Consider the following 18370-nt stretch of genomic DNA (forward strand, 5'->3'; position numbering starts at 1 on the left):
TCCAGATAGGAGGTTGTGGGTTCAATCTTCGGTCAGGGTACATATACAAGAAGCAACCAATGAATGCATAGTAAGTGGAACAAAAATTGATGTCTCTCTCTCCCTCTCTCTTTCTCTCTCCCTCTCTCTCCCTTCTTTCCTCCTTCTCCCTTCTTCTCTCTAAAAGTCAATTAAAATTTTTAAAAAGTGGTTCATATATAGTAATAGCTGTGGAAAACATTGGTATGGATTTAGTGTAGCAACTATATGTTATTTCTTTTTGTACTTTTTAACTCTGTAGATACTATAATGTCAACATTTGTTTTGTTTCCTTTATAATACCAAAGATTTACTAATCAATATCAAAGTCAGTATTTTTTTTTTTTAGTACATTCAGTATTGGGGGGCAAGTTTTTGTGGTGTTTCACATTGAAGATAAAAGCCATATGTAAAATTGCTGGGGTCCAACCCCAGCAGGTCCAGGGCTCCCCAAAGGTGTGGACGGAGTCGGCGAAGAAGGAATGACACGGAGACAGCGTTCAGTTGATCAGCAGCCTTGCCAGGATCTCTCGCCACAATATCCAGCCAAGTTCTGTGTCTATGTTCTCTTGCTAGGTTCTCCAGCCACGTTCTCCAGGTTCTCCTGCCAGGTTCTGTAGCCATGTTCTCTCGCTAGGTTCTCCAGCCAGGTTTGGTTTAGTTTCTCCAGTCAGGTTCAGTCACCAGGTTCTTGTCAGGTTCTCTTGCCAATTTCTATAGAAGGGGTTTTATTCCCCCCCTAACTTCAGGGGAAAATCTCTACCTGGGGAAACAACCTTTCTCGGAGAGGTGACCTTGGTTAAAACACATAGTGCCAAGAAGGTGAGCAAACATATTAAGAACAGTATGCCATATATGCCAGGTCCCTTGAAACAGCAAGGATGGACCGGCTCCCGGCATAAAATGACTGTTTTCCTAGCTACATGTGAATATAGATAATGAAAAGATGCAAATGAACATTTGTCTCATTAAATGCATAATTTAGCTAACTTTGAAAATTGGAAAGGGAAAATATTTTCTTCCTTCCATCAACTGAATGGTCGGCCAGTCCATTTGATCACAACTAAAAAGAAAGAAACCAAGCTTAGCAGAATGATACACTATATGAGTAGTAACTCTGAGATGGGATAAATGGGACTCAAGTAAACACAGTTACCTCCTTCCTCAGCATTCTGTCTTATATCAAATGCAAGGAGTAGATAGAGATTTCTCCTGAGGCAGAAATCTGTGACAGTGGACCACCAGTCAGGAGCCCCTCAGGTGTTAGCTGTGCTTTGCCATGGCCTGAGCATATGGAGAATCTAGAAACAGATAACTTTTTTATGTACTGTTGGCAAAGAATTACCGAAATTACTTATTCTCTGCTAAAGTCAATGAACTAGCTTCTAAGGAAGCCACGTGTGAAGAATTACCCAGTTTTTTACGGGTTGTTATTTTTCAATATTCTGGCCGTCTTTGAACCCTTCCCGAGTTGCCTTGAAAGGTAGGGAGTTCAGAACCAGTCATACTATGCACACGTTTAATGTTGAGAAGTTTTGCTTTTAAATTATTCCTTGCTATTTGATTTTTCTTATATATGTTTGCTTCGAGAGCAGTAAACAATGATTGCTAAGTTTGGGTTTTAGATTTCTTGTTTCCTAATGCACGATGAAGATAGAACACTGAAGGAGAAGCATGTACTGGGCAGGTACTAAGTGAGGTGGTGGTCAGTATCCATTTGGTAATATTGTGTGTACCTGCCTCTATTTCTACCACTGTTGCCCTAATCAGATGGCTCAGAATATTTTAATACGGATATCACATATTTTTCATTATAGTTATCCTCAGGTGGCATTCAACTACCATGAAAGTGTTGAGTTGTGATTAATTTGTTTCCAGGATCTAGTTATTTAACCATAACTATTTTTATTTATGGTGCTTATAGTTGTTTGAGAAAAGTATTTTGAATCGTGAAGCTCACTCAGGAGGGTTTGGAATTCTCAATCATAGCTGAAGAATTATCACATACCAACAAGCTGATGTACCCAGATGTCAGTCTCCAGTAGAATCGCAGAAGGATATTCAGCTACTGTACACTTGAATTCTTTGTTTTTTAATAATATATCAGATAATTAAAAATTAATTTAAAAATAATAATTTTTTTAAATAATTTAAAAGGAGGAGAGTAAGTGAAACATAAAATTGAGAATGCAAAATAATCGTTTTAAAATATATATATATTTCTTTATTGATTTCAGAGAGAAAGGAAGAGGGAGAGAGAGAGAAAAGTGATGAGAGAGATTAATTGATTGGCTGCCTCCTGCACGCCCCTGACTGGGGATCGAGCCTGCAACCCGTGCATGTGCCCTTGGCCGGAGTCCAACCCAGACCCTTCAGTCCGCAGGCTGACGCTCTATCCACTGAGCCAAACTGGCTAGGGCGCAAAATAAGCTTTTAAAAATAATTGATAAGGTAATTCATTTACGGTGCTAAATTTGTCAAATCAATTTTTTAAGTATAAAATTATGTTTGAAGAGTATATTTCTTCAGGGACATATTCTCTATATCATATTTTGTGTCATTGGCATAATTAAAATAATGGAGGTAATGTATAAGACAGTTTGTCGAAAAGTCCTTTCAAGCCAAAACATGTAATTCATTATTTCAGTTTATTTATTTTCTAAATGCCAAATTTACTTCATCTGCCTTTTCACTGTAACATCATATCTCTGTACATCTCTCCTCACAAAAGAAAGAAAAGAAGGAATATAAGCAAGTAAACACAGGGGAAAGAACTTTTAGAGGATAAGTTTAATGTAGTTTTTAAATTCATAGGGATTTCCTTTAAATGATATATAAAAATGGGAAGCAACAAAGATGAGCATTTAGCAGAAAAATATTTTTAACTTTGGTCTTAGCTCTTTCCTTCCAACTCCTTTACACAGCTTCTTAGTTCTTCCTTTAGAAGTTGTGACAAAAGGAACATTGCTGTTAGGGTTCATAGGAAGCTTTTGAAGATATATACTAACAGTGACAGATTTTATCCTTCGTGAGATGTGTGGTATAATTCTTTTACTCTGATCCAACTATAATGTTTTAGTTACCCAACTTTGATTTCTCAGTGCCCACCTCTGCCGGAAATAAGGTACTTCACATAAACGTTTTCCAAATTAGTAATGTAAATTAAGTAGTTACTTACTTACATTTACTGTTTTTAGAAGTATGGTGAATCTCACCATAAATATAAATTTGTTTGGCTAAGATTGTGGTAGTTAATGGAAGCAAAAGTAAAAAACGGAGCAAATGAGCTGTAGTAAGGAAGCAGACTCACTGCAGGAGGAAAGACGTGTCTTAAACACCATTTGCTTGAGGAAGGCATTCTAGCACCCTGTTTGGACAAGGATCTCAGTATGAGCGTTCATAAAAAGGTGTGCACTACTGGTGTGGAAGAGAATGTGCTTTGAATAGATTACAGCAATGTAAGATGCAAGAACAAACTTCATTTGTAAGTTAGGTAATTTTGTAGTAAGGATTATTTTACAATTTGGAGAAAATGCGAATGTTTACTGTATGTTTTGAAAGGAAATAAAATAGATTTCAAAATATCTTATTGGGAAAAATGAATGAAAATTATATATTCCTCTACCTGAAGATAGCTACATCTTTTGTATACTCTAATTTAAATAAATATCACCAGAACTTAGTACAACCCACTAGAATTTTCATATTATAATACAGCATCCCAACTTTTCTTTTTCTTTTCCTAGTTCAAGTACATAAATGACTTTTATTTAGTTAGTTGGTTAGACCATGTGCTGATGACACTTTATCAGATTCAGGGCCCTTTATTGTGGTTCTGTAGCCAGAGGGAATGCCTAATTCTGGCCATCTCTCTTTAAATAGATACTCATGATCTCTAAGGACATTGAATGAGCGATTCATAATGTACCAGTTCAAACTCATTATCATATTGAAAAACTAGTTCAAAAGTGAATATTCTTTGGTTTCAATCAGTAAAATTATCTTTAATTAATTATTAAGAATTTCATTCTTATCTTTTATTGCTGTATTTGGAGATATTTCTTTACATTCTCTTGAATAGATGTATGTAAAATTAGTTTCTAAAAACTGAGTAAGACACCATCTTAACTTATTGCACTTTAAGTCACGTAGCGAATTCCAAAATGATTTGCTATGAAAATTCTTGTAAAGTTTCTATTCCTAGAAATCAAATGAATTAAATTTAGAAAATTCTAATCAACACATATTTTCAACAACAAATATGAGTTGAGTGAAATGAGGCTTAGCAAAGCTATAATGTAGCTAAAGTATTCCTAATGAAGTTATAGCATTAATTAGATTGTCAAAGCAAGTCTTTCAATTTTAGATGTTGCTTTTATATTATAATGAAGGGAGGAAAACTGGTCTTCCATAGCATCTAATTACTTTGGAATTCTTTAAAAACTTGAGTAACTACAAAATGCAAAGAACACATCATGTGCTTTTTTGATCCTTAACATCTTATATTTATCATGTTACAAGAACACCCAGGTGAAAAATCAGTCACATGGGGAAATTGATGCAGCTATCTTTTGAGTCGCATAACAGTCCATCCCCAACTTTTTAAAATAATTTTTAATGGCTTTTTGATAGGCATTTAGGTTACCCTTAGTTCCCATGCCTAAAAGACACAGGATGGATAAAGTAACAGTAACTGTCTTACCAACTTCCTGGGGCCCTGGTAAGGGCTAGTCTTATTTTTATCCATTTTATCATGATTTATTCCTTCAACTTTAAAAATATCTGATGCCCAGTGAAGAATTCTTTCTCCCTATGAAACTGATCTGTTGAAATAATCACTGAAAAGGGAATCATTTACTGTTAGTTCCATAGAAACCAGTCAAGATTTGTGAGCTGCTTTTTTGCCCACAGATTTAGGTTCAAATTAATGACCCTTGGAGGCAACAGTATCAGAGATAATTTTAGAGTTTGTCATTTTCTAAATCTGTAGTCATTCAAAATAAAGCTTTCTTTTTATAGATAGTGATATTCATTCAACAGTGATTAAGAGATTTATTTAAATTAATTTTGTATCCCTTCACAGACAGCTTCTAGAAGGAGAAAAGATTATTAAGCATATACTTGCTTTTGTGTTATGATTTATTGAGTAAACATTTATTATCTGTTAAATAGAATATTTCATCTGAAAATGTAATCCTAAATATAACACCCTACTAAAATATTACATAAGTCCATGGGTTGAGCGTTGACCCATAACCAAGAGGTTACCAGTTCAATTCCCAGTCAGGGCACGTGCCAGATTTTCGGGCTGGATCCTCAGTAGGGGGCATGTAGGAGGCAGTCAATCGATGTGTTTCTCTCTCATCAATGTTTCTATCTCTCCCTCTCCCTCTCCTTCTAAAAAAAAATCAATAAAAACATTTAAAAAATAAAATATTACATAAAATGCAGTGTAGATATTTTAACGAGAGCATTATTGAAAATCAGAAGGCAAAGAAATGATTGAGTCCATTCCACTAAGTTAAAATTTAAGTAAAAGGAGCCTGATTGGAGGACTGCCTGCCTTTTTCTAACCCATAGCATCTTCTCAACTCCTACTCATTCCCTCTCCTTGAAAATAAAAAAAGTACTACCCACCCATCAACTCAATAGATCTTTTCTTTATTGTTGACCAAGTAGGGAAAAACCTTTATAAACTTCATATTTTCCATCTTTTAGAACTGAATTGTTGTGATTCAAGCTCATAAACTGAGAGGAAAGACTCCAATGTAAGGAGCATTATTTTGTTATGTTTAAAAAGGGAAAATCATCACTATTAGATAGAGTAAGAAGGTTTTTCTCCCTTCTAATCTAAAACTTGAGGAAAATTTCAACAGGGTTTATAAAGGAATTTAGTAGATTGGATTTCATTAACACAATAACAAATAAATGTAAATATTGGCAGTCCTATAACCTCAAAACAGTTACTATGATATAAGAAACTAGAATTTAGCTATTAGTGTTGCCTTCATAATTTCATTACTGTGGCTTCTTTGCACACTTTCTCCAGTGACGCAAATACAGACGTGATTTTTGGAACATCAGACTTATGGCTGCCTTCTCTCTTCTTCATTACTTATGTTGGACAAACGGCCATAATCACTTGCCAAAAATAATCCCACAGTTCAGTAAATTTTAGTCTTGAGGTCTGTCGTGTCCTCCTTAGACCACCGGTAGCCTTGTCTCTTGGAGATCAGAAATTGGACACTTCTTTTTGATGTTTAACGAACCAGACTGTTTCTTATAACCTCTAAGGATGAATACAGCAAAACAGATTTTCTAAGCAACGTCACTAGAAACAGGAGCAAATCCCTTTGGAATACATCTTCTCCAAAAGACCAAATTATTTTTCTATCAAGCTTTGTGATATTTGTATTAAGCTGATGATAGTGGTAGAGTCTCTAATAGGGTAAAATATTATAAGTTACGTGTATTTTCTTTTATCGATATTTATATACAGAAACTACTAAAGACTCACCAAATTTTGGTAATGTAATATTTGTATTCTTTTGCTGGAGTCAGCTTTGAGAAACTAAGGGTAAAATTATTATTCTTATACTATAACCAATCCCATGAAACTAAAGTCAAAATAGGGAGCTTAGTTAATTCCATCAACTTCCCTGTTCCCTATTCCTCCCTTACCAGTTACCACCTCCCCTGACTCCACCCTACACATACTTCCTTTGCTATATTTTAGGAAATTTTTTTTCAGCCTCATTTCTTCTCCCTCCTGTTTTTCAGCTTTGTAATTTTGTATAACCTTTCTAATGCTTTCCTGTGGATTATGCTAAAGTGTAATAAATAAATCACAGTTGAATTTGTAGAAAGACCTTATACCATCAAACCGTAGTTAACAGAAACTGATAGGTCTTTTTAAAGAAGTATGATGTTAACTCTGCTCTCTTTTCCATTTCTCCTTAGTACTTTAGTGTTTTCTTCTTTGAACAGTTTCAAACTTCTAATTTTCTCTGTTATACTGAATAGTTGAATGGCATGTAATTATCAAATAAAATTCCCAGTCTTGTTGTTCAAGTAGTCAGCTTTCTCCTCCACTATTATATAAATTTTATTATCAAGTGATTATTAAGTATATTTTATTTAAAAATCTCTCAAGTCTTAATTCCAGGTAATATATAGGGTGTCCAAAAAATGTATATTTTAACAGCTCAATTTTGAAAATGTATTTTAATAACATTGCCTTTATAATTATTCAAAGTATGTGTATACATTTTTGGGACACCCTATATTTTAAAAATGGTGCAAGTTTTATTCTCATGCTTCCTTTAAGAGTCTGTTAACATGAAATGAATGCCCCTACGCAACTTTCATTTTTCTGTCTTTGATTTATTGTTAAACTTCATAAGCAAACAAGGAGCCCAGAGTTTTATCTTCTGCCTTCTTTGTCATTTGCAGAATACCTTGACGATTGCCCCCATGAAACAGTATTACTTTCAGGAGTATGTTTTTGAAGAGAATTTGGTGATGGTGCTATTTATTTTCATCCATCTAATATTTAGGATGCATTTCGGTGTTCATTTTAGCCAAGTCTTAACAGATTAATTTTTACTAATTTATAAAATTAAACATAGCAGTTCTGAAGATAAATGTATAAACGGGCCTACAAATGGCAGCCATGCCTTTGCTGCCTCTCAGGAGAGAGTGTTCCTGCAAACCTGAGCGAAGCCTTTGCTTTCCCATCCTCCTCGAGCCTAGCAAGCTGTAGGGAACGTGGACTTTCTCTTCCTCCGTAGCCAGAATAAGAGATGAGGGTTGTAAAAGGCATCTTTTCTGGGCATTTTTTTTTTAAGTAAATAATTAATGGGTATAAAGAGAGCAGAGTGCCTGAAGAATGGCTCTGTGTATAACACAGCCAACAGCGACTTGGGCTCACTCCTCACGGGTGGCACGATACTATGACCTTCCTGTGACATTATGCCCTATACATGAAAAAAAAAGTAAATATTTAAAATTTTAATATATTTCCTTATTCTATTTATTTTTTCAAATATATTTTTATTGATTTTAGAAAGGAAGGGAGAGGGAGAGAAATAGAAATATCAATGATGAGAAAGAATCATTCATTGGCTGCCTCCTGCATGGCACCCCCACTGGGGATTGTGCCCTGATTGGGAATCAAACTGAGACTTCCTAGTTCATAGGTAGACGCTCAACCACTGAGCCACACTGGCTGGGCATATTTCCTTATTTTAAAAAATGAGGATTGCCCTAACTGGTTTGGCTCAGTGGATAGAGCATCAGCCTGCGGACTGAAGGGTCCCAGGTTCGGTTCCAGTCAAGGGCATGTACCTTGGTGGCGGGCACAAACCCAGGAGGGGGTGTGCAAGAGGCAGCTGATCCGATGTTTCAAACTCTCTATCCTTCTCCCTTCCTCTCTGTAAAAAATCAATAAAATATATTTTAAAAAATGAGGATTATAGTTAACAGTGATCTGAACTTTATTTGTCAAGATCTGTAGCATTTCTCTGAGAGATACAACTCTGAAAACTCTTCATATTGAGCTTCATTCTTTTATACTCCATTTTCCCAGCCCCATTTATTGAAGAAAATGTCTTTTCTCTATTGAGTAATCTTGACTCCTTTGTCAAATATTAGTTGACTTTGTATGCTTGGGCTTTATTTCTAGGCTCTCAGTTCTGATCCATTGGTCTATTTTTCTGTTTTTATGAAGAAAGCATTTTTAATCATTGGATTATTATATTGTGTCCTTTGCTTAGGGTGTCCCAGTGATGGCAATAAGAAACAAAATGATATCAGAAGGACTAGACCCAGATCTTCTCGAGTAAGTAATTCTTCTAATATAATGATATTACCGCTGAGATGTTTAATTTATCAGTTACAATAAAAAGATTTCAAACGATATATTTTTCCTATACAGTATTTTATAGTTGAGGGAACTACATTCATAAATAGTGTTACAAAATGAAAAATCTATCCTATGCTGTTAAAACCATCCTTTGCACATTTAAGGGCCGTTATAATAGATCAGTGATGAATCTGTATATCCAGAGAGATGGAATTTGATGGCAGTTTTGTTGCACAGCAGTAGTGTCCTCAAGAAGCAGTGGTGTTTTTCTCTCCATGCTACCTTTTTCTTTTCTTTTTTTTAATTATCTACCAGATTTTTGTTTAATACCTTAGTATATAGGAAATTTACTCTACCAAGATCTAAGTTGAGCCAGATTGAGAAATAAATAAGGTAAAGTCACTCTAGGTCCACATTAATGATTATTATAGAACTAGATATCAGTTTTTGTGAGTTTTATAAAATATTTTTGAGAAATGCTATAAATACGTGGCTCAGAAATTTGTCAATAATTTTATTTCATCCAAGCAAACCTAGCTACATAGTTCATCCTGGATATATATATATATCTTAATGGATTATTCAGAAGTAGTCTGTTTTGCAAGTATATGGATACTTGTAAAAAGTCTTTCTAGTTTGGGGCTTTGATCCACCCCGATGTGTTTAGCTGTGTGTTCCAGGCGTTTGTATTCTACTAGCAATATACTGCTTTGTTATTTTTCTTGGCTCTCAACCCTTCAAGAAACTGTGCATTTTGCATTTGAAACACCATAAAACAGTCTTTTTTTTCTTATTTTATCTTCTAAAATATGAAATTTAAGAATTTTTTAAAAGTCTACAAGAACTGATTTCCAACACGTATCTACATTTAGTATATATCCAAGTAACTGAAGTCCAATGGCATAGATTGGTAATTTGAACTAAGACATTTCCAGGACATTTGTTCTGGAAATTCTTTCTGATACACACTTTAAAAGCAGATGGATTGTGACATATATTAGAATGTGAATTGAACATATGGATCCAATCCGTTTTGGAACTCATTGACATATATGTTATAAATATATTTAACATTGACCAAGGCCTCCTTTTTGCTTCTGGAAATATACAGTAGACGAAATACACAGTAGAAAGCTAAAATGACTTTTAAAAGGCTGATTTTTTTCTCTAGAGAAAATGTAATAAATAGAAAACTAGCAGCCCTACAAGCATCAGCACATGCTGGCTCTCCACTTCTTTTACCTCTTATTGGCTTTACGTTATCCTTGCCCAGACTAAACCTTCATAATCCTTTACTTAACCAGCTACCCACACTAGCAACTTGAAAGTCATCCTTGATTGTGTCCTCTTCCCTACCCCCGACTGTCAGTCACTACGATAATCTCATTTTTAATATCCCTTACATCTGACCACGTACCTCCATGCTCATTGCTGCCTAGTTCAAACTCTCATCATTTCTCACCTGAATTATTATAGTAGCTCCTGATTGGTTTCCCAATTCTCTTTTCATCTGTCACTAAAGCTTGAGTGTTGCCGTTAATACTTCATTCTTGCTTCAAATCTTTATGTGACTCTCCATTACCTTCAGCATGTAGTCTAACACTAGAATTACATATAAATGCTTTTGTCATCAAGACCCAGATTCTCACTCAAGCTTCATTTCTTGCCACTGTTCCATATCACCTCTATTGTGTAGCTGTAGCACACTACTGGGTCTTCTCTGATTATATAATTTTCCTATTCCCTTCTGATGTCTTTTAATGTTTTCTTTCTTCTCCATGGAACTTCCTTCCCCCATCTTATTGGCCTGGCTAAATTCATATTCTCCAAGACACCATTTAGGTGTCACTACCCTAAGAAGTTCATGGATGACTACCGAGGGGAGAACTCCCGGTACCCCCAATCCTTCCTTGGTATATCTCACTTAGCAAGTTTGAGGGTATGTCATTGTCTTTAAATGTTAAGAAACATTTGGTTACAAGGTGGTGCCAAGTTTTAGGGTAGAATTCCAGTAACAGTTAAAACATCGCCTTACACGAAAGCTGCTCCTCAACCACAGCCTGAAGCTGGAATTCTGACCCATTACCTCATAAGTCCAGGCCATTGGTCACAAGGGGCACTGGTTGGAGTGGGGGTGACTCACTGTAACCTGTCACCACCACTATTAGACCAGCTCCAACGACACTTAGCCAGATATGAGAAGTGGAATCAACTGCCTTGTTAAAGAGGAATTTTGGCGCTTGGAGGATCATGTTTACCTAAAAGTTAAGGAGCCTCACTCTGGAAGAAAGCTCTTGGCTGATGAGGGAGAAGAAAATGTGCCACCCAAGTGAAAAGTGTACTTTTATTTAGAATTAAGTCTCAGCCAAGAACTTGCAGTGAAAGATTGTTCTGTTTCTTTTTTCTTTTAAAGTATAAACTACACTTTTTTATTAGCCTCAGATAGTAAGACAGATTCATATAACTTAGAAATAGTAGTCAAGATAGTCTGTACTGAGCAAAGAGCAAAGCTGAAATAAATACTGATCAGAAAATACATTGTTATTTGATTATGTATAAAATTTCAGTAGAAAAGAGTACTTAATTTTAAACTAAAGCAGTTTAACATGCTAAAGGGGAAGAGAGCCTGCCTATTTTCCTAGAAAAATGTCTGTCACCGAATTTTAGGAAGTCTATGAAACTAAAGTAAATGCCTGATAATTACCAAATAAATGGTATTTGTTTGCTACTTCTAAGTGATTATTTTTAAAAATCCAAGTTTTCAAAAATAACAATAGTTATAATTAACCAAGAGTCAGTCCTGTTAGTTTCCAATGCCACTGAAATAAAAAGGTACATGAAAGCTCAACCAGCTGAGACCCACCAGCCAGGTGAGAGTAGATATTTAAAGTTCTCATAACAAGAAAAAAATTTTTGAAGTTATATGTGGGGTGGATGTCAACTAGAATTAATGTGTGATGGTTTCACACTATATACAAATAACAAAATGTATTATATACCTAAAACTAATATTATGTTATATATCAATTATATCTCAGTTTTTAAAAATGAATGAAGACAAACAATACAAGTTTTGGCAAGGATATGAAGAAATTGGAACACTTATGTACTATGTATAAATGATATAGCCACTATGGAAAACAGTCTGGCAGTGCCTCAAAAAAAAATAACCCTAGAATTACTATGTAATCTGGCAGTTCCACTTCTGAGCATAAACCTAAAGGTGAAAGCCAGAACTCAAACATATACAGGGTGGGGCAAAAGTAGGTTTACAATTGTGAGTACATAAAGCACAGAGTTTATTCTTGTATTATTATTTATTGATTATTGTATTATTTGCCATATGAACAACTATAAACCTACTTTTGCCCCACCCTGTGTTTGTATACCCATGTTCATAGTAGCATTATTCACAGTAGCCCAAAGGTGGAAACAACCCAAATGCCCATCCACAGATGAATGGTCAAACAAATTCTATGTGCATACAATGGAGTATTATTCAGCCTTAGAAAGGAAGGAAATTCTGATACATGCTATAGCATGGATGAACCTTTGTTATGATAAATGAAATAAGCCAGTCACAAAATGACAAACACTATATGATTCCACTTAGAATAGTCAAATTGAAAGGCAGAAGGTAGAATAGTAGTTGCCAAAGCCTGGAGGGAAAGTGTGTAGGGGAGTTATTACTTAATGGGTATAGAGTTTCAGTTTTGCAAGATGACGAGAGTTCTGGAGATGGTGGTGATTATTACATAACAACGTGAATATGAAGTAAATGACTACATAAGAATCCCAAACTGGTGCAATTGCAGTGAAAACTTATTTTATATAACTTTTCCCCATCCTTCACCTATTACTCCTGCCAAATTATCTGATGTCATCTAATTTTGCACCGCAATATACCTTACCCTCTAGCTACTGAATGGCTTCCAGCTTTCTAATGTAGCATCGTACCATTCCCATTTTTTCTCTTTACTCAGATTCTCACCCCCACCTATTCCCACATTTTTTGTTTCTGACAAACTCCTACTCACATCCCAAAACCCTGCACAAGTATCTTCATCTCTGGAGTTTTCTCTAACAACCCTAGTAGAGTGAATTACTTTTCTTTTCACACGTGTAGCTCGTACAACTGTGTTTGTGTATATCACACTGTATAACAATAATTGATTGCATTTCTATCTCCCCCCTAAAATATCAGCTTGTGCAGGGCAGGAACTGTTTGGTTTCCATCTCTGTATCTCTGGCACCTACCACAGTTCCTGGCAAATAGTAGGCACATGATAATGATGAGAATAATAATAATTCTATAATAAAAATAATAGAAAATAACATTTAATATACTTACTATATGCCAGATATTATTCAATATACTTTACACTTAGTGATTTATTTTAATCAACACAACAATCCAGTCAGTTGGGTACAGAGTGGTTGAATAGCTTCCCAAAAGTTGCCTAACAAATAAGTAGCAAGGCTGGGATTTGAACTCAGTCAATCTGACTTCATGGTCTTTGTTCTTAACCACTATGTCATACAGCATTATATACATCAAAAAGTGGTTACACACATAAATCAATTAATTTTATTGTTTCACTCTCTTCTAGGCCTAAGCTACTTTTACCCTTTTCTTAAGTAGCATTTATTTTAGGGGAGATGTGTACATTGTTTTATTTGTTTGAGTTGCCGTAGATACTAATGTAATTGGATGTAATAGTCAGATAATTCCCTCTGGCAGATTTTCCTTTTTAAACAAAGTGAAAACAATAAGAAATCAACTATATAGCAAAGAGAAACTTACTGGGAAACTGTGCCTGGTATTCATGCCCACTGCTTCTAGAGTTCTTGCTTCCATGCGTAGTGATGAAGACTGTGGTCCCATGTTAGTATTTTAGGTAGACAGAGCATCAGTCAAAACCTAGAAATGCTGTGGCCAGCTTTAAAGTTGTGCTGTATTGAGTGCATATGATTTCCTCCTAGGCATAATCTAAAATTGAATGGGTTTATATGTGACGACTAGAAAGCAGTGCCAGTATTTGTTCTGCTTTGTAGTATGCCAGGTATAATATTAAAAATATAAGCCAAAACTCAGCCATAATTTTTAATAAGAGTAAATAATAAACTATGCATAATAGTTATATGTCTGACAAAGAAGAGTTGCATTTGTTGGTGTTCCCAATCTTTAATAAGAATCAAGGGGCTGAGGGTGACATAAGTGGTAGATTTTAATTATTAGGACAGAGCAGCTGTATTATTCCTCCTTTCTCTTTTAGTTTCCCCAAAAGTATACTGTGCTTGCTTAATTCTCTTTCTTGGTAGCAGGGACACAGGATGAGGGATAGTGCTCCCAAGATGAACTGAACGGTTTACTGACAAGCATGGTGGAGCCTATCTAGTTGACAGTTTTAATGACAGTATTAAATTTTATTTTGTTTTATTATAGCACAGCCTTGCAGAATTGGAGTTTAACCCTTCTCATATGTCCATGTTGCACATAAGTGAAAACATTCAATACAATAAAGAACCTTTGCCCCCACAGATTTTCTATTGCCTGTGTTTCTCAATAGCCACTCGTGAACTCTCTTCCACTTAAAAAATTTCTCCCTGCAGCTTTCCTGAACATGAAGATTTTCCCTTTCCACTGCTGGCTTTTCTTTCTCTGTACCTCAGGCACTTGGAGGCTGCGTGGCTGTGGCAATGGTCCTGCCAGCCTCCCTTGATCGCATCTCTGTCTATAGCTGATCTCCATGGCAATGAGAAGCATAAAGTGCTGAAGCAGCACACACTGTAAGCACTGGCAAGAGAAGACAGTGCCACGGCCCACACAGGAAAGGCACTTAATCCCCACAATGCTAGAGACGCCAGGGAGAGCGCGCTGCGGTGGCGAGTGGGAGTCTCTCTCAGTTAAGGACGCAGACTTGGCAGATTTATTAGCAGCAATATTCTAGGATGAACCTAATTTACAATGAGTAAGTGCTTCTTTCAACTGGAAAAAACTTTAAAAACGTTTCCCTTCTCTTTCAGGAGGCCAGATGCTCCAGTGCCTGATGGCGAAGGTGAAAGAAAAACAGAAGAAAGTTCAGACAGTGAATCCTCTTTTAGTGACTAAGATTAATTTTCATAATAATTACAGATAACACGTGTAGAAGTACTTTACATTCTATCAGAAAGAGAGTCTGAACTTGACCTCTTTTTCAAAACAACCTCAAGTGGCCAGATATTCACCACCAAGCTTCCTCAGTGCTAAAATTGTAATAATAATAAAGCATTTATAACCTGGCAGTATATGTTGTTACCAATTAAGGGTAAATAAAAATAACCTGGAAAATAAAATAACCTAAAAAAGTTAAATTAGTGCTACCAATACTAAGATGGAATATTGCAGAGATTTAATGAACATTTAACATAAAATCAATGTAAGATTAGTGATAAAAATACTCAATGCAAAAAAAAGTGAATTTGGTTGAGTGAATTATTCAGTTTTTATGACTTTTAGCATGAAAGTATTATGTGTATTTTTGTATCAGAAGAGTTGCTAAATTTCTGGCAGAAAGTAATATTGAAGTTTTATGTGACAAATTAAAACATATATCAAATAGTATGGATACGGAACTTATTGGTAGTATTTATTATAGAATTTTTCACCACTTGGCCATTAGTTCATATACCATCAAAGTTAGATATTAGTATTATATTTTTTATCTTATAGAAATTGAATTAAAGGTAGTTTCAATGTGGTTCATAGTGAGCAAGCATCATTATCATCAGCTCTTTTACTGCCTAAACAGAAAAAATATATTTAATTTGCACAGGTTTAAAATGTCCTCACCTCACCTTGCAAATAATTCTCCAAGAATAATTATTTGCACACGATCTAGAAAATCTGTAAAATCCAGCTGACCCTTGGTATCTGTGGGGAATTGGTTCCAGGAGCCGCCATGGGTACCAAAATCTATGGGTGCTCAAGTCCCTCATATAAAATGACAAAATATTTCCAAATAACTTATCCACATCCTTTTGTGTACTTTAAATCTTCTCTAGATTACTTTAAATGCCTAATACAATGTAAATGCGATGTAAATGGTTATTACACTGTTGTTTAGAGACTAATGACAAGGGGAAAAAAAAGTCTGCACATGTACACTACAGACGCAGCTATCATAAGCCTAACTACATAGTACATGTCAGCAATAGTGCAACATTTTAACAAAATACTTTCCATCCACTGTTGGTTGAATTCACAAATGGTGAATCTACAGATATGAAAAACCACCTACACTTACATGGAAAGATATATAAATACATTTGATTAGTGGTGCTACTTTCATCACCTGAAAGTAGATCCTGAAAAAGGACTTGAGTGTATGCAAGCCATTTGTGAGGTGATCCCAGGAAGCAAAAGTAAGAAAACAGAGAGAGTAAAAGTGGGGGAAAACCCATAAGAGGTGTCTTACCAGATTACCATTGGGGAGCTTGGGACTTGGTCCAAGGACCATAGCACCACCTTGGAAATGAGCAAGTGCTTCCCAGGATTGTCTGTCAGAAGGACTAGAGGCTGGACCCTCTGTCCACTAGCCTTGGACCCATTGGTTGAAGGCATTACTCCTCTTCATTTATGTGATATACTTAATAGGCCTGGGGGTTCCCATGGCGTTTGAAAGGACACTTTGTCACAAAGTGGAGAAATGGGGCCCGTATTTGAGATGGGTTTGCTGTCACCAAAAGTGAGTCTGAGATTGAGTGGGACCTTACAACAACGCTGGCTGAAACCCCAGGTGGGCCCGGAGGATATGTTGTAGGGCCACCACCACAAGCATTGGCTACAGACAGAGCTGCTGCTAAAATACCAAGTTGACTTGGACTTACTATCATTTAAAATGTATGATTTTCTTTCTTGGATATAAAGGTAAGTTGGACGGTAAGCGACACTCAAGATTTCCAGAACTTTTTCATTAAAATTTTTAGTTTTTAAAATCTTCCAACAATGACCAAAGGATAAACAATGACTAAATCTATAGCTTTATAGTCTGTTGCAATTATAATACAATTTTTAAATGTTTCCTTTTGCACATACCCCGCTGAGTTCTTCTGCAAAACTTTTATATCTGAACCAGAACGTGGCTCCTGTTAGAGTAAATTGTGTCCATGTGCTCTTGAAGAGCGCCCAGACAACATAATGTTCAGGGAAACTTTTGTTTCTGATCAAGTTCTTCACAAAAACAAGCTTGATTTCCAGGAGTCGTGAAGAACTTAAATTCCCACAGTTCTTTGCTTCAGCAGTTGCTGCAGCAGTGCCAAGGTGTCTTTTCAAAATCATTCCCTTTTACTTTTCTTGTTGATAAGATTTATAAACAGATGGTCACTAAAATCACTTACTTGTTAGCCAGTTTCTAAAATTCTTTCAGTAAATTTCTTCCCCAATCAAGGACTATATTTTCATCTCAGCTGAAATTTGCCGTTAGTTATCCTTCTCAAAGCAATGGAGAAAGATTATATTTTGTTAAGATTTCGAGTTGTCAAATTTTTATATAGATTAAATGCAATCCAATAAAAATTCCAGAATTTTTTTAATAGAAGTTGACCAACTGATTCTAAAATTCATATCAAAATTCAAGGAACCAGCTAAAATAGCCAAAACAACTCTGAAAAAGAACAAACTTGTAGGACTAAAAGTATTTGATTTCAAGAGTTATTTTAAGCTACAATAATTAAAGTATGGTATTAGTGTAAAAATAGATAAGCATGTTAATGGAACAGAATGGAGAGTCCAGAATTAAACTGACATACACTTGGTGTTAATTTTTAACGAAAATGTAAAGGCAGGTTATTGAAGAAGGCAGCATTTCAACAGATGGTGATGGAATTATTCAAATGTTAAAAAAATAAACTTTAATCCATACCTTGAACATTATACAAAATTAAAATAGAAATGTAAATCCTAAGACTACAAGAATTCTAGAAAAAGAATATAGGAAAAAGTTTCTGTGACCTCAGGTTATGCAAAGATTTCTTAAATGCAATACAAAAAGTATGATCCATAAAAAAGCAAATTAATAAAACATAACACCAAAATTAAAAAATTTTCTTCAAAAGATACTGCTAAGTTCATGAAAAGGCATGCCATAGACTGGGAGGAAATGTTTGCAAATTATACATCTGATAAAGGACTCATCTCTGAAATATATAAAGAACTCTCAAAACAATAATAAAAGATCCAACTTAAAAAGATGGACAAAGATTTGACCAGATATTTCAAAAAAAGTATACAGGTGACAAGTATGCAAAGCAATGCACAGCATCATTAGTCATTAAGAAAATGCAAATTAAAACCACAATCAGATACTACTATTCACCTATTAGAATGACTAAAACTAGAAAGGCTGACTATACCAAGCACTAGCAAAAATGTGGAGGATTTGAGGAAAAGTTTATATATATATATATATATATATATATATATATATATATATGATATGAAAACATCAC

General features: G+C 35.2%; 1 protein-coding gene across 5 annotated transcripts in view; it reads left to right on the plus strand.

Annotated features, from left to right (window-relative positions):
- CCDC53 (coiled-coil domain containing 53) overlaps positions 1-15235 on the plus strand; it is a 38758-nt gene extending 23523 nt beyond the window's left edge. For 4 of the 5 annotated variants that reach the window (XM_006769367.2, XM_006769365.2, XM_015567600.1 and 1 more), the window contains 2 exons: positions 8793-8857; positions 14909-15235. In XM_006769367.2, coding sequence (XP_006769430.1) covers positions 8793-8857; positions 14909-14993 — 150 coding nt within the window. In that variant the 3' untranslated portion in view covers positions 14994-15235. The remainder of the gene's footprint in view (positions 1-8792; positions 8858-14908) is intronic. The other variant, XM_006769364.2, reaches the window with a different exon arrangement.
- The last annotated feature ends 3135 nt before the right edge of the window (positions 15236-18370 follow it).

The sequence above is a fragment of the Myotis davidii genome, unplaced genomic scaffold (genome assembly GCF_000327345.1).
Source record: "Myotis davidii unplaced genomic scaffold, ASM32734v1 scaffold120, whole genome shotgun sequence".
Classification (NCBI taxonomy): Eukaryota; Metazoa; Chordata; class Mammalia; order Chiroptera; family Vespertilionidae; genus Myotis; species Myotis davidii.